This window comes from Suncus etruscus, chromosome X (genome assembly GCF_024139225.1).
Source record: "Suncus etruscus isolate mSunEtr1 chromosome X, mSunEtr1.pri.cur, whole genome shotgun sequence".
Taxonomy (NCBI): Eukaryota; Metazoa; Chordata; class Mammalia; order Eulipotyphla; family Soricidae; genus Suncus; species Suncus etruscus.
Genome location: NC_064868.1, coordinates 95,900,637 through 95,923,082, shown reverse-complemented (window position 1 = coordinate 95,923,082; position 22,446 = coordinate 95,900,637). Strand labels below are relative to the sequence as shown.

The following is a 22,446-nucleotide window of genomic DNA, read 5'->3' as shown; positions in this document are numbered from 1 at the left end:
AGGTGCAGAAGCTTCTTGGCTTAATATATTCCCATCTGTTTATCTCTGCTTCGACTTGTTTCAAGAGTGCTGTTTCCTCCTTGAAGATGCCTTTAGCAACAATGTCATGGAATGTTTTACCTAGGTGTTGTTCTATATACCTTATGGTTTCAGGCCTGATATCAAGGTCTTTAACCCATTTGGATTTCACCTTTTAAAAATTTTGGACCACACCCGGTGACACTAAGGGGTTAGTTACTCCTGGCTAAATGCTCAGAAATTGCTCCTGGCTTGGGGACCATATGGGATGCCAGGGGGATCGAACTGCAGTCCATCCTGGGTCAGCCACATGCAAAGCAAATGCCCTACCACTGTACCATCACTCCGGTCACTGGATTTGATCTTTGTGCATGGTGTTAGATGGGAGTGTGAGTTTGCTTTTTTGCAAGTGGCTAACCAGTTGTGCCAACACCACTTCTTGAAGAGACTTTCCTTGTTCCATTTTAGATTTCTTGCCCCTTTATTAAATATTAATTGATTAAATGTCTGGGGGAACATTCTCTGAATACTCAAGTCTATTTCACTGATCTGAGGATCTATCTTTATTCCAATACCATGCTTTTTAAATAACTATTGCTTTGTAATACAATTTAAAATTGGGGAAAGTAATGCCTCCCATATTCCTTTTCTCCAGATTGCTTTAGCTATTTGTGGGTACTTATTGTTCCAAATGAATTTCAGGAGTGTTTGATCTACTTCTTTGAAGAATGTCATGGGTATCTTTTGAGAACAAGAACAAGAACAATCAGTGCTGGTGGGGATGTGGAGAGAAATGGACTCTTATTCACTGCTGGTGGGAATGCTGTCTAGTCCAGCCTTTATGAAAAACAATATGGAGATTGCTCAAAAAGCTGGAAATTGAGCTCCCATATGATCCAGCTATACCACTCCTAGGAATATACCCTAGGAACACAAAAGTACAATTCAAAAATCCCTTCCTCACACCTATATTCATTGCAGCATTATTTACAATAGCCAGACTCTGGAAACCACCAAGATGCCCTTCAACAGATGAATGGCTGAAGAAACTGTGGTATATATACACAATGGAATATTATGCAGCCGATAGGAGAGATGATGTCATGAAATTTTCCTATACATGGGTGTACATGAAATCTCTTTTGCTGAGTGAAATAAGTCAGAGGGAAAGAGATAGGCATAGAATAGTCTCAATAACCTATGGGTTTTAAGAAAAATTAAGGACATTATTGTAATAATGCCCAGAGACAATAAAGTTGAGGGCCAGAAAGACTGGCTCACAATTTGAAGCTCTCCACAAAGAGTGGTGAGTACATTTAGGGAAATAACTATACTAACAGATATCATGACAATCTTAATGAGTGAGAGAATTGGAATGTCTGTCTCAAATACAAACAGGGGTTGGAAAGGAGGAGGGGGCATTGGTGGTGGGAATGTTGCACTGGTGAAGGGGGGTGTTCTGTTTATGACTGAAACTCAATGACAAACATGCTTGTAATCATGGTGCTTAAATAAATATTTTATATTTAAAACAATAGAGTAAACTAGGTTGAAGCAACACTACAATGTTTAAGGTCATGAATGCAGCCCACACAGGAATGATTCTTAGCACCATCTATGGTACCCAGAGCCCCATTAGGAGTTATCCCTGAGTGCAGATACAGGATTAAGCTCTGAATGCTGGGTATGGACCACAACAACAAAAATGTAGAGGAAACAAAGTTAAAGCAATCAGAGTAAACAATTCTTAATTGAACTAATATTCAAAACAAGAGAGAATATAATACAAAATATCTAACAAGTAAGTTAGATAACAAAACAACATAGCATTGGATAACAAACCAATATCATACTGACCTGAAGTCTAAGGTAAGGACATGGAGAGGGAAAACTACATAAGTTAAGAAAATTATGGCATAATTAAATTTTTAAGTAGCAGAATACAACTAGCCTGGTTCTGTGGGAATAACATGAAGATTTCTCTCAGAAAACAAAGTAAAATATCTAAGATGAAAAGTATTTAAAAAAGCATACATGAAAAAGTGATCAAGGGGCCGGAGCGGTGGCGCAAGTGGTAGGGCGTCTGCCTTGCATGTGCTAACCTACGACGGACCGCGGTTCGATCTCCTTGCATCCCATATGGTCCCCCAAGCCAGCAGCGATTTCTGAACACATAGCCAGGAGTAAGCCCTGAGCATCACCGGGTATAACCCAAAAAACAAACAAACAAACAAACAAAACCAACAAACAAAAAAGTGATCAAGCAAATCCCGGATCAATTTGTATAATCAATAACTATTTTACAAGTGCCTATTACATGTTAGGTGCTGACTTAGGCACATTTTAGTAATCATTGGTGTACTGATGAAAGTTGTTTACAGTTTATGACTGAAACCCAACAATGAACAATCTTGTAACCATGGTGCATAAATAAAGCAATTAATACAAAATCTTACTGAAAAAAATCAATCACTAAAGAAGAGAACATTTGGGGGGTTGGCCACACCCAATGGAACTCAAGGGTTATTCCTGGTTCTGTGCTCAGAAATCACTCCTGGCAAGCTTAGGGGACCACCTGGGATGCCAGGGATTGAACCCAGGTTGGTCTCTAGTTGGCCACATGTAAGGCAAATGCCCTATTGCTATGCTATTTCTCTAGCCCCAAAAGAAAACATTTAAAAAAGCAATAATCAAAGGACCAATAGAATAAAATATTCCTAAACTAATAAAGACTTGAATCTTCCATTGAAAGTAACTAACCAATATAAGGCAACACATTCCTTTCCTTATAGCCTTAAAACATTTTGGTATTATAAGTCTTTATTTGTTTGTTTTTGGTTTAATTCTTCAAGTCTCTAGTCTAGAAATAGAATAAATGAAAACACTGCAGTAAAGAACTTTTTGCGGTAAGTAACTTAACTTGTTCCAAAAGAGGTTTAGCTATTACTCTCTAAGTGATGCCAATTAATTATTGTAAAATTATTAAAATGGCAAATTTCTTATTAAATATAATACAAATAATTTTATAATACACCAAAACCCACTGAACTATATGCTTTAAATGGATGAGCTTTAGAGACTGTAATTTGCATCATAAAAATCATTCAACTGGGTTAAACGCAAAAGTACAGCAGGTAGGGCATTTGTCTTGTACATGACCAACCCAGGTTCAATCCCAGGCATCCCATCTGGTCTTCTAAGCACTGCCAGGATTAATTCTTGAATGCAGAACTAAGTAATCACTGGGCACGTCCTGGTGTGTTTCCCAAACAAAACAAAACAAAATTATTCAATAAAGCTACTATGAAACCAAAGAGATGAATGAAATTAACAAAATTATAAAATTCTTGAAGAAACAAAAGAAGAAACAGAGATGATAGGACAATTAAAAAGAAGAGTAAGATGATAAAAACACAAATTTATCAACATTACATATAAGTAAAAAAAATTTCGAACATATTTAAAGGTACCTGAACTTGATTCCTGATATCATATGGTCCCCTTAATGCCACTGGGTACACCACTGGAGGCTCGAAAGCCCATGAGCACTGCCAGTTGTTTTCTAGGGACTCCCAGCAATGATGGTGTGGCTTGGGTAATCGCTAGCACCAGACTTCAGCAGCATTGCGTCCTTGGGCCCCTGAACTGAAATTCAGGCCAATTCTTGGTTGGTAACTAATCACTGGTGAGGCCCCTGGAATTCTTAAGAACCCTTGGGAGGACCTCTACAAATTTTCAAGTATGAATATTATGTTTTTGTGGGGGTTACACCTAAAAATGCTCAGGGATATGTAAGATGACAACTGGCTATTAACCTAAAACAAAGGTGTTACCCCATCTCCCTCTTTCTGTTAAATTTCTCCTTTGATATGTAAAAGCACACCTGAATTACTCAATCTTCCCCCTACTAGTATATGGGTATTGGTTTAATAAAGAAAGACGTGGTTTGGTCTTGACTCTAGCAGACACCACCAGGGAGAAGCCACAAGAAACCACTGACTCCATTACTCTCTCCTGAATGGCTTGGCTTATTAATTCTTTGCCACTATCCTTCTGCATACTTATTAGCATGGGGTTTAGAAACATGGTGCCTGGGTGATCTTACAACAAATGGGTTTTATTTTACAGGTGTACTCTCACAGCTCTGTGCTTAAGCTTCATTCCCAGAAGTATTTGTGGAATTATGCAGGACTGAGGGTCTCCTGCATGCATTGTTCATTAGGCTATCTCTTCAGCCTTAATATTCTTTCTATATAAAAGTTGGAGAAAAGCATGCACCGATAAAATTGATTTATTATAAAAGAACCAAATCAAGGGCCGGAGAGATAGCATGGAGGTAGAGCGTTTGCCTTGCATGCAGGTCAGTGGTTCAAATCCTGGTATCCCATATGGTCCCCCTAGCCTGCCAGGAGTGATTTCTGAGCATCGAGCCAGGAGTAACCCCTGAATGCTGCTGGATGTGACCCCAAAACCAAAAAAAAAAAAAAGACCCAAATCAAACTTCTAAAGATTTAAAAAATTCCCCATACTCTCAAGATAATAGTATATTATAAACCACAGAAAAAACAGGCAAACTTAAAGCCATAAAAGCTATCTTAAATGCAAAAAAAAGACTGAAAGAAATGACAGGGCATCAGTGAGTTATAAGACTTCACATGGCTTCACATATATGTAATTGGATTCTGTGGAGGGGAAGGTGGTGAAGGGAGGGATAGAAAATATTTGTAAGGGAATATCAAATGGTAAAAGGCAACAGAACTTGACAACTGGTCTATAAAACAAAACTTAAAAAAGAGGGGCGGTGTGGTGGGAGGGGACACTGAGACAATGATGAAGGGTGTGGTACTGGAACACAATATCATTAAATTCTATTATTAACAGTAAAATAAATCATGGTGCCTCAAATAAAATAAAACTTTTAAAAATAAAATATTCTAAAAGAAAATGGTTGGCTGTTTTCAAACTTATATCAAAATCTACATACCTACAGCTAAAAACCTAGTTCTACACAAAAAATGGAAAGCCTAGAAACAGAAAAACATTAGTAAATAGAAAAATATTTTTTGTCAATTTCTAAATATATTTAAAAATAAATGTCTAAACAAAAATAATAATCTACTATGAGGTTTATAATACATACATAGAGAAAAATAAGACATGATGGAAAACTAAGATGTACTATTGTATACTGCTTGTTATACTATTTGTTGCCACTTGGAGGTAGAATGTAAGTTAAAAACTTATACTATAAACCCATAACAACCACAAAAATATCAAGACAAAGGAAAAAGCCAACAACAGAAGTAAGAATGAAGTTTAGGAAGTAATACAACAGAAGGCAGAAAAAGAAAAGAACAAAAAATACAGCAAATGGGACAAACTGAAAAGATGATAAATTTTCAATTTTCCTATAAAGAAAAATCTAGGCTAAAATTGCTTTGCTGGCTAATTCTTCGAAGCAGATAATACTGATTTAACTCAACCCTTTTAGAGGATAGAGAAAAAGAAATACTTCCCAACTTGTCTCATGATACCAACATAACCCTGATATCAGAGTCTAATAATAAAATTAATTATAGACCAACATTTTATGACTACCTAAACATAATTTAAGAACATAAATTTAATAAAGTGCTATTAAAAAGATATGTCTTGGGACCGGGCGGTGGCGCAAGAGGTAAGGTGCCTGCCTTGCCTGCGCTAGCCTTGGACGGACCACGGTTCGATCCCCCAGCGTCCCATATGGTCCCCCAAGCCAGGAGCAACTTCTGAGCGCATAGCCAGGAGTAACCCCTGAGCGTCAACAGGTGTGGCCCAAAAACCAAAAAAAAATAAAAAAAAATAAATAAAAATAAGAAGATAAGTCTTTTCAGAAACAGAAGACTGGTTTAGCATTAAAAAATAAGTGTAGGGAGGGGGAAAATACGTGTAAAAAAAGAAAAAAATCATTGTGATTTACCACATCAACTGAACCAATCTGAAAAGACACAAACTGATCTAATAATATATAGGAAAAGCACTGGTAAAATTCATGAATAAGGTCAGGGATGTGGCTCAATACGAGCACATGATACCCAAGTACAAGACCCTGGATTTGATCCCTGGCACTGGAAAAAGAATTCATGACCAAAACTCTCAAGGAAGGAGCTGAAAAGGAACTTCTCCCACAAGTTTAAGAGTGCTTACAAAAAACCTGCAGTTAACAACATAACTGACAAACAACAGATTTTTCAACATAAGATATGCAGCATGCACTACTGTCCACTGCTACCCCCGTAGTCATCATTGTACATTAAGTTATAGCTAATTTTAAAAAAGCAAAGAAAAGAAATAAAGGGCAGTAATTTATTTTTAAAGTGCTATATAAACAAGTTCAATGAACAAATATAAATCTTATTTCTCTATATTAGAAGTAAAAATTTGGTAAAGTTAAATTGAAAAATTTACAATCTAATATGAAAGTATGAGTCTCAAAATATGTGTGACCTATAAACAGGAATTATAAAAACAGCTGAAAAAAAATAAGTCAACACAAGAGCAGATACATGATAATCATCAGATTCAATGCAATTAAGATAGCAATTTTTTAAAAAAGTCCCATATAACATGTCCCATATATTAAATATAATTACAACCAAAGATGCAAAGTCTTTTGTTTGTTATTTTATTTTATTTTCACTTTTTTTTTGGTTTTTCAGGCCACACCCTTTTGATGTTCAAGGGTTACTCCTGGCTAAGCGCTCAGAAATTGCCTCTGGTTTGGGGAGACTATATGGGACGCCAGGGTGTTGTACCGCGGTCTTTCCTTGGCTAGCGCTTGCAAGGCAGACACCTTACCTCTAGCGCCACCTCGCCGGCCCCTGTTATTTTACTTTTAGGGTTAGGGTGTATACCTAGCTTGGTCAGGGCTTGCTCTTGGTTCTGTGTTTAGGAATCAATCTCTGTGCTGTGCTATGGACTGAACCCCCAGAGCCTCACACATGATTTAACTCTGCAGAGTTAAATCCCTGTCCACAAATGTTTTTAAAGTATAAAAAATAACCTTATTCTGAAACATGTGTTATTTTGTAACATAAATAGAAATGCAAAAAAATTAAAATAGTGATGCCAACATTGAGAAAACAGACTTAGAACTGTGAAGAACATAGTTGGAGGATTTAAGAGAATTCTGTGAGTCTATTGATAACTGTATAGATAAAAGTAAGGTATTGACATAAGTGCAGATAAACAGAAAATTGGACTAAACAGACTCTAGAAATAATAGAGAGAATGGATTAAAAATTGAGGGGCTGGAGTGATAGCACAATGGTAGGGCATTTGCCTTGCACGCTGCTGACCCAGGAGAAACACAGGTTCAATCCCTGGCATCCTATATGGTTCCCCGAGCCAGGAGCCATTTCTGAGCTCAAAGCTGGGAGTAACTCCTGATTACCACTGGGTGTGGCCCAAAAGCCAAAAGTAAATAAATAAATTGTTGTAGGTCGAATTCACATAATGGAATAGTACAAAACAATGAAAGAGAATGAACTATTACTGCATTTTAACATGAAATTAATTGAACATGGAATCGTGAGTGATGGAGGTCTGACACAAAAGCATAAATAAAGCATGATTTTATGGGGAGCCCACACTCAGCGGTGCTCAGGGGATACTCTTGAAAATCTGTTTCAGAAGTAATTCCTGTCATTTTCTTGAGGGCCATATGTAGTGTCAAGGACTGAATCATCGAACCATATGTTAGTGCATACAAGGCAAGTGACTTACCTTATATACTATCTATTCAGTCCCCGGTTTCATTTTCATATATTTTAAGAACAGGCAAAATATTATCCAGATCAGTGTTTCTCAACCATTTTTTTTACCATGACCTCTTTCCCAACTTATTTCCCTCCTGTGCACTCTATTCAACCAGTTGGACCGAACTTTCATGTCATGGCCTCCATTCATAAAATTTTCTTTTCTTTTATTTTATTTTATTTTATTTTATTTTATTTTTATTTTTATTTTTTTTTATTTAAACACCTTGATTACATACATGATTGTGTTTGGGTTTCAGTCATAAAAGGAACACCACCCATCACCAGTGCAACATTCCCATCACCCAAGTCCCAAATCTCCCTCCTCCCCACCCAACCCCCGCCTGTACCCTAAACAGGCTCTACATTTCCCTCATACATTCTCAATATTAGGACAGTTCAAAATGTAGTTATTTCTCTAACTAAACTCATCACTCTTTGTGGTGAGCTTCCTGAGGTGAGCTGGAACTTCCAGCTCTTTTCTCTTTTGTGTCTGAAATTTATTATTGCAAGAATGTCTTTCATTTTTCTTAAAACCCATAGATGAGTGAGACCATTCTGCGTTTTTCTCTCTCTCTCTGACTTATTTCACTCAGCATAATAGATTCCGTGTACATCCATGTATAGGAAAATTTCATGACTTCATCCCTCCTGACAGCTGCATAATATTCCATTGTGTATATGTACCACGTTTCTTTAGCCATTCGTCTGTTGAAGGGCATCTTAGTTGTTTCCAGAGTCTTGCTATGGTAAATAGTGCTGCAATGAATACAGGTGTAAGGAAGGGATTTTTGTATTGTATTTTTGTGTTCTTACGGTATATTCCTAGGAGTGGTATAGCTGGATCATATGGGAGCTCGATTTCCAGTTTTTGGAGGAATCTCCATATTGCTTTCCATAAAGGTTGAACTAGACGGCATTCCCACCAGCAGTGGATAAGGGTTCCTTTCTCTCCACATCCCCGCCAGCACTGTTTGTTCTCATTCTTTGTGATGTGTGCCATTCTCTGTGGTGTGAGGTGGTATCTCATTGTTGTTTTGATTTGCATCTCTCTGATGATTAGTGATGTGGAGCATTTCTTCATGTGTTTTTTGGCCATTTGTATTTCTTCTTTGTCAAAGTGTCTGTTCATTTCTTCTCCCCATTTTTTGATGGGATTAGATGTTTTTTTCTTGTAAATTTCTGTCAGTACCTTGTATATTTTGGAGATTAGCCCTTTGTCTGATGGGTATTGGGTGAATAGATTCTCCCACTCAGTGGGTGGCTCTTGTATCCTGGGCACTATTTCCTTTGAGGTGCAGAAGCTTCTCAACTTAATATATTCCCATCTGTTAATCTCTGTTTTCACTTGCTTGGAGAGTGCAGTTTCCTCCTTGAAGATGCCTGAAGTCTCAATGTCCTGGAGAGTTTTGCCTATGTGTTGTTCTATATATCTTATGGTTTGGGGTCGGATATCGAGGTCTTTAATCCATTTGGATTTTACCTTCGTACATGATGTTAGCTGGGGGTCTAAGTTCAATTTTTTGCAAGTGGCTAGCCAGTTGTGCCAACACCACTTGTTGAAGAGGCTTTCCTTGCTCCATTTAGGATTTCCTGCTCCTTTATCAAAAATTAGGTGGTTGTATGTCTGGGGAACATTTTCTGAGTATTCAAGCCTATTCCACTGATCTGAGGGTCTGTCCTTATTCCAATACCATGCTGTTTTGATAACTATTGCTTTGTAGTAAAGTTTAAAGTTGGGGAAAGTAATTCCTCCCATATTCTTTTTCCCAATGATTGCTTTAGCTATTCTAGGGTGTTTATTGTTTCAAACGAATTTCAAAAGTGCCTGATCCACTTCTTTGAAGAATGTCATAGGTATCTTTAGAGGGATAGCGTTGAATCTGTATAACGCCTTGGGGAGTATTGCCATTTTGATGATGTTAATCCTGCCAATCCATGAGCAGGGTATGTGTTTCCATTTCCGTGTGTCCTCTCTTATTTCTTGGAGCAGAGTTTTATAGTTTTCTTTGTATAGGTCTTTCACATTTTTAGTCAAGTTGATTCCAAGATATTTGAGTTTCTGTGGCACTATTGTGAATGGGGTTGTTTTCTTAATGTCTATTTCTTCCTTATTACTATTGGTGTATAGAAAGGCCATTGATTTTTGTGTGTTAATTTTGTAGCCTGCCACCTTGCTATATGAGTCTATTGTTTCTAGAAGCTTTTTGGTAGAGTCTTTAGGGTTTTCTAAGTAGAGCATCATGTCATCTGCAAACAGTGAGAGCTTGACTTCTTCCTTTCCTATCTGGATTCCCTTGATATCTTTTTCTTGCCTAATCGCTATAGCAAGTACTTCCAGTGCTATGTTGAATAGGAGTGGTGAGAGAGGACAGCCTTGTCTTATGCCAGAATTTAGAGAGAAGGCTTTTAGTTTTTCTCCATTGAGGATAATATTTGCCACTGGCTTGTGGTAGATGGCCTTAACTATATTGAGAAAGGTTCCTTTCATTCCCATCTTGCTGAGAGTTTTGATCAAGAATGGGTGTTGGACCTTGTCAAATGCTTTCTCTGCATCTATTGATATAATCATGTAGTTTTTATTTTTCTTGTTATTGATGTTGTGTATTATGTTGATAGACTTACGGATGTTAAACCATCCTTGCATTCCTGGGATGAAACCTACTTGATCGTAGTGGATAATCTTCTTAATGAGGTATTGAATCCTATTTGCCAGGATTTTGTTGAGGATCTTTGCATCTGCATTCATCAGCGATATTGGTCTGTAATTTTCTTTTTTCGTAGCATCTCTGTCTGGTTTAGGTATCAAGGTGATGTTGGCTTCATAAAAGCTATTTGGGAGTGTTTCCACTTGTTCAATTTCATGAAAGAGTCTTGCCAGGATTGGTAGTAGTTCCTCTTGGAAAGTTTGATAGAATTCATTAGTGAATCCATCTGGGCCTGGGCTTTTGTTTTTGGGCAGACTTTTGATTACCATTTTTATTTCATCAATGGTGATGGGGGTGTTTAGATATGCTACATCCTCTTCTTTCAACCGTGGAAGATTATAAGAGTCCAAGAATTTATCCATTTCTTCCAGGTTCTCATTTTTAGTGGCATAGAGTTTTTCAAAGTAGTTTCTGATTACCCTTTGAATCTCTGTCATATCAGTAGTGATCTCTCCTTTTTCATTCCTAATACGAGTTATCAAGTTTCTCTCTCTTTTTATTTGTTAGGTTTGCCAGTGGTCTATCAATCTTGTTTATTTTTTCGAAGAACCAACTTCTGCTTTCGTTGATCTTTCGGATTGTTTTTTGAGTTTCCACTTCGTTGATTTCTGCTCTCAGCTTTGTTATTTCCTTCTGTCTTCCTATTTTTGGGTCCTTTTTTTGAGTACTTTCTAGTTCTATTAGCTGTGTCATTAAGCTACTCAGGTAAGCTCCTTCTTCCTTCCTGATGTGTGCTTGCAAAGCTATAAATTTTCCTCTCAGTACTGCTTTTGCTGTGTCCCATAAGTTCTGATAGTTTGTGTCTTTATTGTCATTTGTTTCCAGGAACCTTTTGATTTCCTTCTTGATTTCATCTCAAACCCACTGGTTATTGAGTATGAGGCTGTTTAACTTCCAGGTGTTAAAGTTTTTCTTCTGAGTCCCTTTGGAATTCACAAATAATTTCAGAGCCTTGTGGTCAGCGAAGGTAGTCTGCAAAATTTCTATCCTCTTGCTATTATGGAGGTATGTTTTATGTGCCAGCATGTAGTCTATCCTGGAGAATGTCCCATGTACATTGGAGAAGAATGTGTATCCAGGTTTCTGGGGATGGAGTGTCCTATATATATCCACTAGGCCTCTTTCTTCCATTTCTCTCCTCAGGTCTAGTATATTCTTGTTGGGTTTCAGTCTGGTTGACCTATCCAGTGTTGACAAAGCAGTGTTGAGGTCCCCCACAATTATTGTGTTGTTATTGATATTGTTTTTCAGATTTGTCAACAGTTGTTTTAAATATTTTGCTGGCCCCTCATTTGGTGCATATATGTTTAGGAGAGTTATTTCTTCCTGCTCTACATACCCCTTGATTAATATAAAATATCCATCTTTGTCCCTTACAACCTTTTGAGTATAAAGTTTGCATTATCTGATATTAGTATGGCCACTCCAGCTTTTTTATGGGTGTTGTTTGCTTGGATAACTTTTCTCCAGCCTTTTATTTTGAGTCTATGTTTGTTCTGACTATTCAGGTGCGTTTCTTGTAGGCAGCAGAAGGTTAGATTGAGTTTTTTGATCCATTTAGCCACTCTGTGTCTCTTAACTGGTGCATTTAGTCCATTGACGTTGAGAGAAAGAATTGTCCTGGGATTTAATGCCATCTTTATATCGAAATTTGGTGTGTCTTTTGGTCAGTCTTGTCTTAGATTAGGTCTTTCAGTTTTTCTCTTAAGACTGGTTTTGAGTCTGTAAAGTTTCTGAGCTGTTTTTTGTCTGTGAAACCATGTATTCTTCCATCAAACCGGAAAGTGAGTTTTGCTGGGTACAGTATTCTAGGTGAAGCATTCATTTCATTCAGTCTTGTCACAATATCCCACCACTGCTTTCTGGCATTTAGTGTTTCTGGTGACAGGTCTGCTGTAAATCTCAAGGATGCTTGCTTGAATGTAATTTCCCCTTTTGATCTTGCTGTTTTCAGAATTCTGTCTCTATCTGTGGGATTTGTCATTGTGACTAGGATGTGTCTTGGGGTGTTTTTTCTTGGGTCTCTTTTGGTTGGTACTCTTCGAGCATGCAGGATTTGATCACATATATTCTTTAGCTCTGGGAGTTTCTCTTTAATGATGTTCTTGACCGTTGATTCTTCCTGGAAATTTTCTTCCTGGGTCTCTGGGACTCCAATGATTCTTAAGTTGTTTCTCTTGATCTTATCACAGACCTCTATTTTCATCTGTTCCCATTCTTTGACTAATTTTTCCATTGTCTGTTCATTTGTTTTAAGTTTTTTTTCCAATCTCTTTTGTTGTATGGAATTGTTATGTATCTCATCTTCCACAGCACCAAGTCTATTCTCAGCTTCTGATACCCTGTCCCAGAGCTTATCCATTTTGTCATTCACTTCGTTTACTGATTTTTTTCAGGCCTGTTATTTGACATGTTATTTCAGTTTGGAGTTTTGTGATTTCTGTCTTCATATTTTCTTGATTCTTATTAGTGTTCTGTTCTATTCTATTCATGGTTTCTTTGAGTTCTTTGAGTATATTCCATATTGCTACTCTAAAGTCCTTATCTGAGAGACTGATTAGTTGGTTGGTCGTTAACTGGTCATCAGAATTGTCATCTTCATTCTCTATGTCTGATGCTGGCCTGCGTTGCTTCCCCATTGTCACACTTGTATTGTGGGTTTTTCTACGTGTTGTGATGGTATTCATTGGTTATATGATGCAGGCAACACACTTCTCTGGCTCCGCCCTTTCTGGATGGGCCGACTTGCCTCCAAGGTAGGGGAGTCCTCCGTGGATGAAGCCTCACACAGGATCAAATCTTAGGCCCAAGCACGCAGCAGAGAAGACAGTCTGGAGAGAAATTCTTGCTTCTGTGATCCAGCACAGTTCTTAGTGTGGTTTTTTTCTTCTTGTGATGGTGTTCTTTTTTTAGAAAGAGCGCACGGCTGCGTAGCGAAGTGGAGCTAAGTGCCTTCTGGAGCCTCTTTTCAGCCCACTCTCAGGAGGTTCACGCAATAGGATAGCAGAGAGACACACAGGCAGCACTCACAGTTTTTCACAGTCGGGCCCCACTGGTCAGGCGTAGTTTTCACTCGCTCGCTGGGCAGCTTCAGAATGCTGTATTTTTGGGGTTCACTTCCCAGGACTCTGAGGAGAGTCACTGGCTCGCTGGGTAGCTTCCGAATGTAGTTTCTTTGGGGTTCGCTTCCCAGGGCTCTGAGGAGACCTTCCAGAGTTCAGGAAAGACAGAAAAGGGTAGGACAGGGCTCCCTTCCGGTGCTCAGTTTCCTCAGAAGAAGCACAGCCGGGTGGATACTCTGCAGGTAGAGCAATCAGCACTCTGCCTGGAAACCCCCACATGCAGCCATTTCTCACTCACTCACTGGCTCGCTGGGTAGCTCCTGAATGTAGTTTCTTTGGGGTTCGCTTCCCAGGGCTCTGAGGAGAGCTTCCAGAGTTCAGGAAAGACAGAGAAGAGTAGGACAGGGCTCCCTTCCGGTGCTCAGTTTCCTCAGAAGAAGCACAGCCGGGTGGAGACTCTGCAGGTAGAGCAATCAGCACTCTGCCTGGAAACCCCCACATGCAGCCATTTCTCACTCACTCACCCATTCATAAAATTTTCATCTGTGACCCCATAGGAATATACTAGGGGCACACAGGAGGCTATATAGCCCCTGATTGAGAAACACTAATCCTGAATGATGTGAAGTTATAAAAACAATTAACTCTTTTTGGAAATTATTAAGTAAGTAGAAGTGGGTCAGGGGATCAAACTCAGTTTAGTTATATGCAAGTCAAGTGCTTTAACCTATTTTAATCTATATTGTGGTTATATGTAAAAAGTAAAATGTCTACTTATTAGAAGTATACTTAATATACTTTATTAGCATGCATTCTTTCATAGAAACAATTAGTAGCCTATTGTTTGATTCATGTAGTCAACAAAATTAAGAATTTTATTTGGAAAATACAGACGACACTGAAGTTTCAATCTCTAATACTGCATTTTAAAATGATATCTGAGGCACAGAGAGTTTAAGTACCTTGCCTAAGGCCACACAATTAGAAAGAATCACAGGTTGAATTTAAATGTAGATAGCCTAATTTGAGAGTTTGATCTTAATCAATATAATCTTATCCCTCCACTATGATCCAGCAATACCACTCCTAGGGATACCACCCTAGGAATACCACCCTATGAACACAAAAACCAATACAAAAATGCCCTCTGCATTCCTATGTTCATTGAAGCACTATTTACAATAGCCAGGATCTGGAAACTACCCAAGAATAGATGAGTGTCCAAGAATAGATGAGTGGCTAAAGAAACTGGTGCATCTACACAATGGAAAACTATGTAGCCAGAAGAAAAAAATGAAGTTATGAAATTCACTTATACATGGATAGATATGGAGTATTATGCTGAGTGAAATGAGTAAAAGGGAGAGGGACAGACATAGAATAACGTCACTCATTTATGGGATATAAGAAAAATAAAATGCAGCATGATAATAATACCCAGAGACAATATAGAAAATACCAGGAGAACCAGTCCACAAAGCTTGCCACAAAGAGCAGTGAGTGCAGCAGAAAAAGGTTCACTATGACAATGATAGCTGGAACTTATTACTCTGGAAAAGAACTGAGTATTGACAGAGGATAAAGTGAATTGCATGGTATCCTTCCTTTAATTAAGATAGTGCAAACTACAGTGTCAAAAAAGGAAAGAGCAAGATCTGGAGAGAGAAGCAAAATGTCTACCCCTGAGACAGGTGTGGGGGTAGAAGGATGGGAGGGGAACCAGGGACACTGGTGGCAGGAAAAGTGCACTGGTGAAGGATGGTGCAAATTATATGACTAAAACTCAAGTATAAACAATTTTGTAACCATGGTGCTTAAATAAAAACTCATTTTAAAAAATCTCATCCCTACAAACACTGAACAAGACTGCTCATTCCACTACCTGATGGAAAACATATAATGTAGCATGATGAGGTCACAATGACATACTTTCTGGTTTAGGTTCATTGGCCATTTCTAACCATGAGTTTTTTGACACAAGAGAAGCTTAAGCTGGCAAAATAAAGAAAGTGTTTAGGGGCCAGAGTGATAGCATAATGGGTAAGGCATTTGCCTTGCATGCATCCAACCTGGGTTTGAACCCCAGCAGTCTATAGGGTTCCCCGAGTCTACCAGGAGTCATTTCTGAGTGCAAGAGCCAGGTGTAACCCCTGAGTACCTCTGGGTGTGGTTGAATTCCCTCCAAGTGGATAAAATGTCCAGTTTTCAGTATTCATTTGGGATTACCATAATTGTGCTATAATTTTTTTCATGTTTTATAAATTGGACAAAGAACAGAGTTATGTGAAGTTGACATGTCATATTATGCAGACATTAATCCAAAATTTGAAGAGTAATTTCTGTATATTGAGAATATCTTTCAAGTCAAAGCTTCTAAAATAGCTAATGATGGATTATAGCTGTTTATTTTATTTTCATTATCATCATTGTTACAGTATAATCACATAATAGAAAGGAAAATAACTGAAGTAGTGAATTTAAGATCTTTTCCTATTGTTATTATTCAATCACATTTTTTACATCTTTTAAATAATTATATCCCATACTTACTGAATCCACGAGATTTTCTGTTTTATCTATCAATAGTTCCAATCTTTCTCCTCGCTGAGCTACCAGATCTGAAAATTTTGGAAAACAAAATGTGTTAGTTAAAATATTATTTTTAACTTTGTTTCAAGTAAAATCTGATTCTGTAGTTGACATTTTGATAATGAATATTTGTTACAGAAGCACTTATATCTTTAACTTTCAAAGGTGAAACGTATTAACTAAAGTTGCTATTGGTTGATTTTTTTTCTCTAAGAGGACAAATATAAAATAGAATAAGTAGATTTTGTGGGTCAAACAATGTCACAATAACTGAACTTTGTCAGACAAAGAAAACAAGTACATTAGTAGGCAGAGATGTGTTCAATGAAACTTTATATAGAAAAACAAGAAGCATGTAAGGTGTGATATAAGGGTTATAGTTTGCTAATCCCTACAGTAGAGACATAATCTGAGAGAAAAGAGGGTAACCTTCAAAATAATAAAGAGGTCTCTACATTCAGAAGTATAGTATGAAAAGTCCTGCAAAATCTCTGAATACATAAATGGTGAAATTATAAAAACAGCAACTACAGGCAACAATCATTCAAAAATTTCTAAGAACTAAAACAAAACCAAAACTAAACTAAACTAAACTAAAAATCTCTAACGATTGCTTAAGTACTAATGGCATGCAATGTTATTGCTCCCCCAGATTAAACTATCAGAACATTTCTCAAAAGAACAAAAAGAAAAACACAGTCCTGTAGTGGAATGATATATTTAAACTGTTGGGGAAAAAAGTCAGCTAAGGATACGCTATAGAGCAATACTTTCCACTGATATGAAAAAAGCATAAATAACTTCTAGGCACATATACAAGCTGCGGAAGTGCACATACACAAGACGTACCATGAAAAATTTGTTTCAAGGAAAAATATTTATTTTCATACTTTCAATTTTCATGTTACATCAAAGCATATGAAAGTACATAAATCAATTCTTTTGGGCCCGGAGAGATAGCACAGAGGTGTTTGCCTTGCAAGCAGCCGATCCAGGACCAAAGGTGGTTGGTTCGAATCCCGGTGTCCCATATGGTCCCCCGTGCCTGCCAGGAGCTATTTCTGAGCAGACAGCCAGGAGTAACCCCTGAGCGCAGCCGGGTGTGACCCAAAAACCAAAAAAAATAAAAAAATAAATCAATTCTTTTTTGGGGGGTCCACACCCGCTTGATGCTCAGGGGTTACTCCTGGCTAAGCGCTCAGAAATTGCCCCTGGCTTGGGGGGGATCATATGGGACGCCGGGGGATCGAACCACGGTCCTTCCTTGGCTAGCGCTTGCAAGGCAGACACCTTACCTCTAGTGCCACCTCTCCGGCCCCACATAAATCATTTCTAAAGGTAAATTAAATCGACTGAGAAAAAGAATGCTTAATCAGATAGATGGTGTATTAAGTACTTGATTATAGTACAAAAATTAAAAAAAACTATACTATCATTTGCTAATATACAATATGAGGTTAGTATATTAAAATATAACAGGTAATTTTCTATAAACTCCATTTTATAGTTACTATGTAACTATAGTATATATAACTATATATGTAACTTATATATATAAATTATATATAAGTATGTAACTATAGTTACTATCAGTTTATTTTTTCTCTCCTTTATTTAAATACCATGGTTACAATGTTGTTCATGATTGGGTTTCATTCTTACAATATACAATAGGGGCCGGAGAGATAGCATGGAGGTAAGGCGTTTACCTTTCATGCAGAAGGTCATCAGTTCGAATCTGGCTTCCCATATGGTTCCCTGTGCCTGCCAGGAGCAATTTCTGAGCATGGAGCCAGGAGTTTCCCCTGAGCACTGCCAGGCGTGACCCAAAAACCACAAAAAACAAACAAACAAACAAAAAAAAAAACCAATATACACTACCCTTCACTAGTGCACATTTCCTGCCACCAGTCCCCAGTTTCTGTGCCATCTTCCTCCTGACTGCCCCTGGAGCAGGAATTTTACTTCTCTCTCTCACCCCATTTTTTCCTTTTAGATACTGTGGTTTGAACTATTGTTGATGAAGGGATACCAATGCCTATCACTTTATCTCTGTTCAGCACCTTTCTTATCCAGTGTGATTAGTTCCAATTATCATTGTCTTAGTGGACCTTAACTGCACTGCTCCACTACTTGTGGCAAACTTCCTACTATGAACTGGTCCTCCTGGCCCCTTTTTCTATTGTGTCTGGATATTATTACGATATTATCCTTTTTTTCTTATTTCCCACAGGTGAGTGAAATTATTATATATGTATCCCTTGCCCTCTGACTCATTTCACTCAGTATAATACTCTCCATATCCATCCATGTATAAACATATTTAATGACTTCATTTTTCCTTATGGCTGCATGGTATTCCATTTTGTAGATGTACCACCAGTTTCTTTAGTCACTCATCTATTGTCAGGCATCTCGGTTGTTTCTAGATTCTGGCTATCATAGAAAGTGGTTAGATTTTTTCTTGATGAGTTCTACCAGTGTCTTTTATATCTTAGATATAAGATATAAGATGGGTATTGGGTGACTAGTTTCTCCCATTCTGTTGGGTAGTCCTCCCTCTAAGATCTGGCACTAGACAAGATTAGCCCCACTCTCCAGTTCAATTCAATATAGTACTGGAAATACTTGCCATAGCAATTAGACAAAAAATAAAAGACCCAGGGCATCCAGATGAGAAAGGAAGAATTCAACCTTTCACTGTGTGCAGATGACAAGACAATATATATAGAAAATCCTAAATACTCTACAAAAAAGCTTCTAAAAATAATAGACTTGTATAGTAATATGGTAAACTACAAAATTAATATGCGGGCTGGAGAGATAGCACAACGGTAAGGTGTTTGCCTTGCATGCAGAAGGACGGTGGTTCGAATCCCAGCATCCCATATGGTCCCTCGTGACTGCATGGGGCTATTTATGAGCACAGAACCAGGAGTAACCCCTGAGCACTGCCTGGTGTGACCCAAAAACCAAAAAGAAAAAGATAAAACAAAATTAATACGCAAAATCAATGACTTTTTATGCACAAATAATGAAAGAGAACAAAGAAATATTTAAAATATTCCTATTCAAATTGTGCTCTATAAAATCAAATACCTTGAAGTCAACTAAAGAGTTGAAAAACTTATACAAATAAAACTACAAAGCACTGCTTAACAAAATAAAAGAGGACACAAGGAAATGGAGACATAACTTGTTCATGGATTTGGGAGGATTAACATAATTAAAATGGCAGTACTTCCCAAAGCACTGTACAGATTTAATGCAATCCATGACATTTTTCAAAGGAGTGGATCAAATATTCCTGAAATTCATATGGAAAAATAAACATCCATGAATATCTAAGCAACCATTAGAAAAAAGAAGATGGGAGCAATCTCTTTCCCCAAGTTTAAACTGTACTCTAAAGCAGTAGTTATTAAAACACCATGATGCTGGAATAAAGACAGAACCTCAGATCAAGGGAATAGAATTGAATTTTCTGAGGCTGAATGCCATGTATGCGATCAATTAATCTTTGATAAAGGAGCAAGAAATACAAAGTGGAGCAAGGAAAGCATCTTTAACAAGTGGTGCTGGAAAAGCTGGTCAACTACATGGAAAAAAGTAAATACAGACCTGTTCACAAAGGCCAAATCATATGGTGCATAGATGAAAACATAGGGAGAACACTCCATAACACTGAAGCTAAAAGCATTTTCAAGGAAGAAATTCCACTGACCAAGCAAGTCAAATAAATGGGACTACAATGAAATGAGAAGATTCAACACCTGAAAAGAAATCCTGACTAGGATACAAAGTTACTGTCAGTTTAAAATGCACTATTTTGATAGTACAGCAGGTAGGGTGCTTGCTTGCACATAGTTGACCCAGGTTCAATTCTTGCATCTTATATGGTCTCCCAAACCCCAGCAAATGGGACCACTGAGTACAAAGCAGGAGTAAGCCCTGAACACTGCAAGGTGTGTCCCAAAGAGTAAAAAAATAAATAAATACATGTGCTATTTTATCCACAGGTGTTTTATATAAAGCCCTTGATAAGCAAACACCCACAGTAAATTCTCTCAAGGTATAAAATTGAAAAAAGCATACCACCATAGAAAATCACGATCCAAATGTAGACAGAAATCGGATATGGGTGATTAGAAGTAAAGAAAATAAAATTGGTAAGTCATAAACAATGTAATATTAGTAATAAACAACTGCTCAATAAAAATGTATCTAACAGGGGCCGGAGCAGTGGTGCCTTATAAGCATTAGCCAAGAACAGACCAAGGTTCGATCCCCCAGCACCCCATATGGTCCCCCAAGCCAGGAGCAATTTCAGGAGTAACCCCTGAGCTTCAAATGGGTGTGGCCCCCCCAAAATGTATCTGATATACCAGTCCAAAGCTGTATAGTTATAAAATAGAAGTTTTATAGTTAAATAAACAAGACCCAACTATATGCTGCCTATAAGAGAAGACTTCATATTTACACACATAATAGGTTCAAATAAAGAGCGAAAGGAAGTATGTCATGCAAGTGAATATTTAAAAGAAAACTGCTTCTTGGTCTTTTGGCTAAGATCAAGTAAAAATCAAAAGAATGCTATATACTAAGTATATTAATTATATTTAAAATAGTAAAAAACCTGACTTTAAGCCAAAATTTATTTTATCATTAAAATTGAGATTCTGTGATTGACATTCTTTTAAAATAATGTTAAAGACAGTTTCTCATGCATATAATTCCAAAACCACAGCTATCACCAATGTACACATATCCTCCCTTTAATCATCTCAACTCAATTGTGTGCATAATTCTTCCTTTGTGTTGCCTTTGGCCCTTTGTTTCTACCTTGCTGTGATCTTTTGAGTACCACAAATGAAAGCAATCATTTTGTACTTATTCTGTGCCTATTTCGTTCTGATTGATTCACTCAGCATGATATCCTTTAGTTCCAACTATGCTGCAGCAAATTGCATGGTTTTGCTGAGAGCTGAATAGTATTCTATCATGTATACACACCACAACTTCTTGATCCACTCATCTATATTTGATATATTTAATAAACAAGTTACAATGTTAGCATTGTACTAAGTGTGACAATGAACACAGCTGTGCACATATCCTTTCAAATGAATGTTTGTGTTTGGGGGATAGATGCCAAGAAGTGCTCTATTGGGTCCTCAGGGAATTCTATTCCTAATTTTTAGGTAGATCTCTATATCGCTTTCCATAGAGGCTGAACCAGAATGACACTTCACCAACAATGGATGATGGTTCCTTTCTCACCACGACAATAAAATCACTGGCTACTTCTAGACTTTTGGATATGTGCCATTCTCAGCAGTGTTCAATGTTGTCTTAATGTTGTTTTGATTTTCATTTTCCTATGACTGAAGATTAACATTTTCATAAGCTTATTGGCCATCCATATGTCTTCTTTGGGAAACTGCCTGTTCATTTCCTTATTTTATTTGTTGATGGAGTCATTGGAATTTTTATTGTTGAGGTTTGTGAGTACTTTGTAAATCTTTGTAGATATCAACTCTTATAAATAATTTCTTCCATTCATTTGAGTATCTTTTTATTATAGCTGGAGTCTCTTTCATGTGCAGAAGCTTTTTAATTTGATGTATTCCCATTTGTTCATTTTTGTTTTTACTGTTTTTGCCACTGTGGTCATCTCATTAAAGACTCCTCTGCAATCAATTTCCTGAAAATTCTGCCAATTATTTTTGTCAATGTGTTTTATGGATTTTCTTCTAATATCTAATCTACTTTGAGTTTACTTTTATGAGTGGTAAAGCATGGTTATAATTTCATTTTTACATGTTTTTATCTTTTTCTTTGGGGGCCATATCCAAGGGTACTCAAGGATAACTCCTAACAGGGATCAGGGGACTATATGGAGTTCAGAGGATCAAATCCAGGTCAGCCACATGCAAAGCAAAGGCACTACCCACTGTACTATCACTTCAACCTGATATGTTTTAAGACAAAACTTTTAACTTAATTTTTAAAATTTATAATTTTACATTTTAATTTACTATGTAATAAATAATGGGGTTGGGGCTGATGAGGTGGTGCTAGAGGTAAGGTATCTGCCTTGCAAGCGCTAGCCAAGGAAGGACCGCCATTCGATCCCCCAGCGTCCCATATGGTCCCCCCTAGCCAGGGGCAATTTCTGAGCGTTTAGCCATGAGTAACCCCTGAGCATTCAATGGGTGTGGCTCAAAAAAAATAATGGGGTTAATTCAAAGTACCTAAATAAGCATATACTGC

General features: G+C 37.5%; 1 protein-coding gene across 3 annotated transcripts in view; it reads right to left on the bottom strand.

The window, feature by feature from the left end:
- VAMP7 (vesicle associated membrane protein 7) overlaps positions 1 to 22,446 on the bottom strand; it is a 1,102,798-nt gene that overhangs the window by 1,039,268 nt on the left and 41,084 nt on the right. For all 3 annotated transcript variants that reach the window (XM_049766700.1, XM_049766698.1, XM_049766699.1), the window contains exon 6: positions 16,135 to 16,202. In XM_049766700.1, coding sequence (XP_049622657.1) covers positions 16,135 to 16,202 — 68 coding nt within the window. The remainder of the gene's footprint in view (positions 1 to 16,134; positions 16,203 to 22,446) is intronic.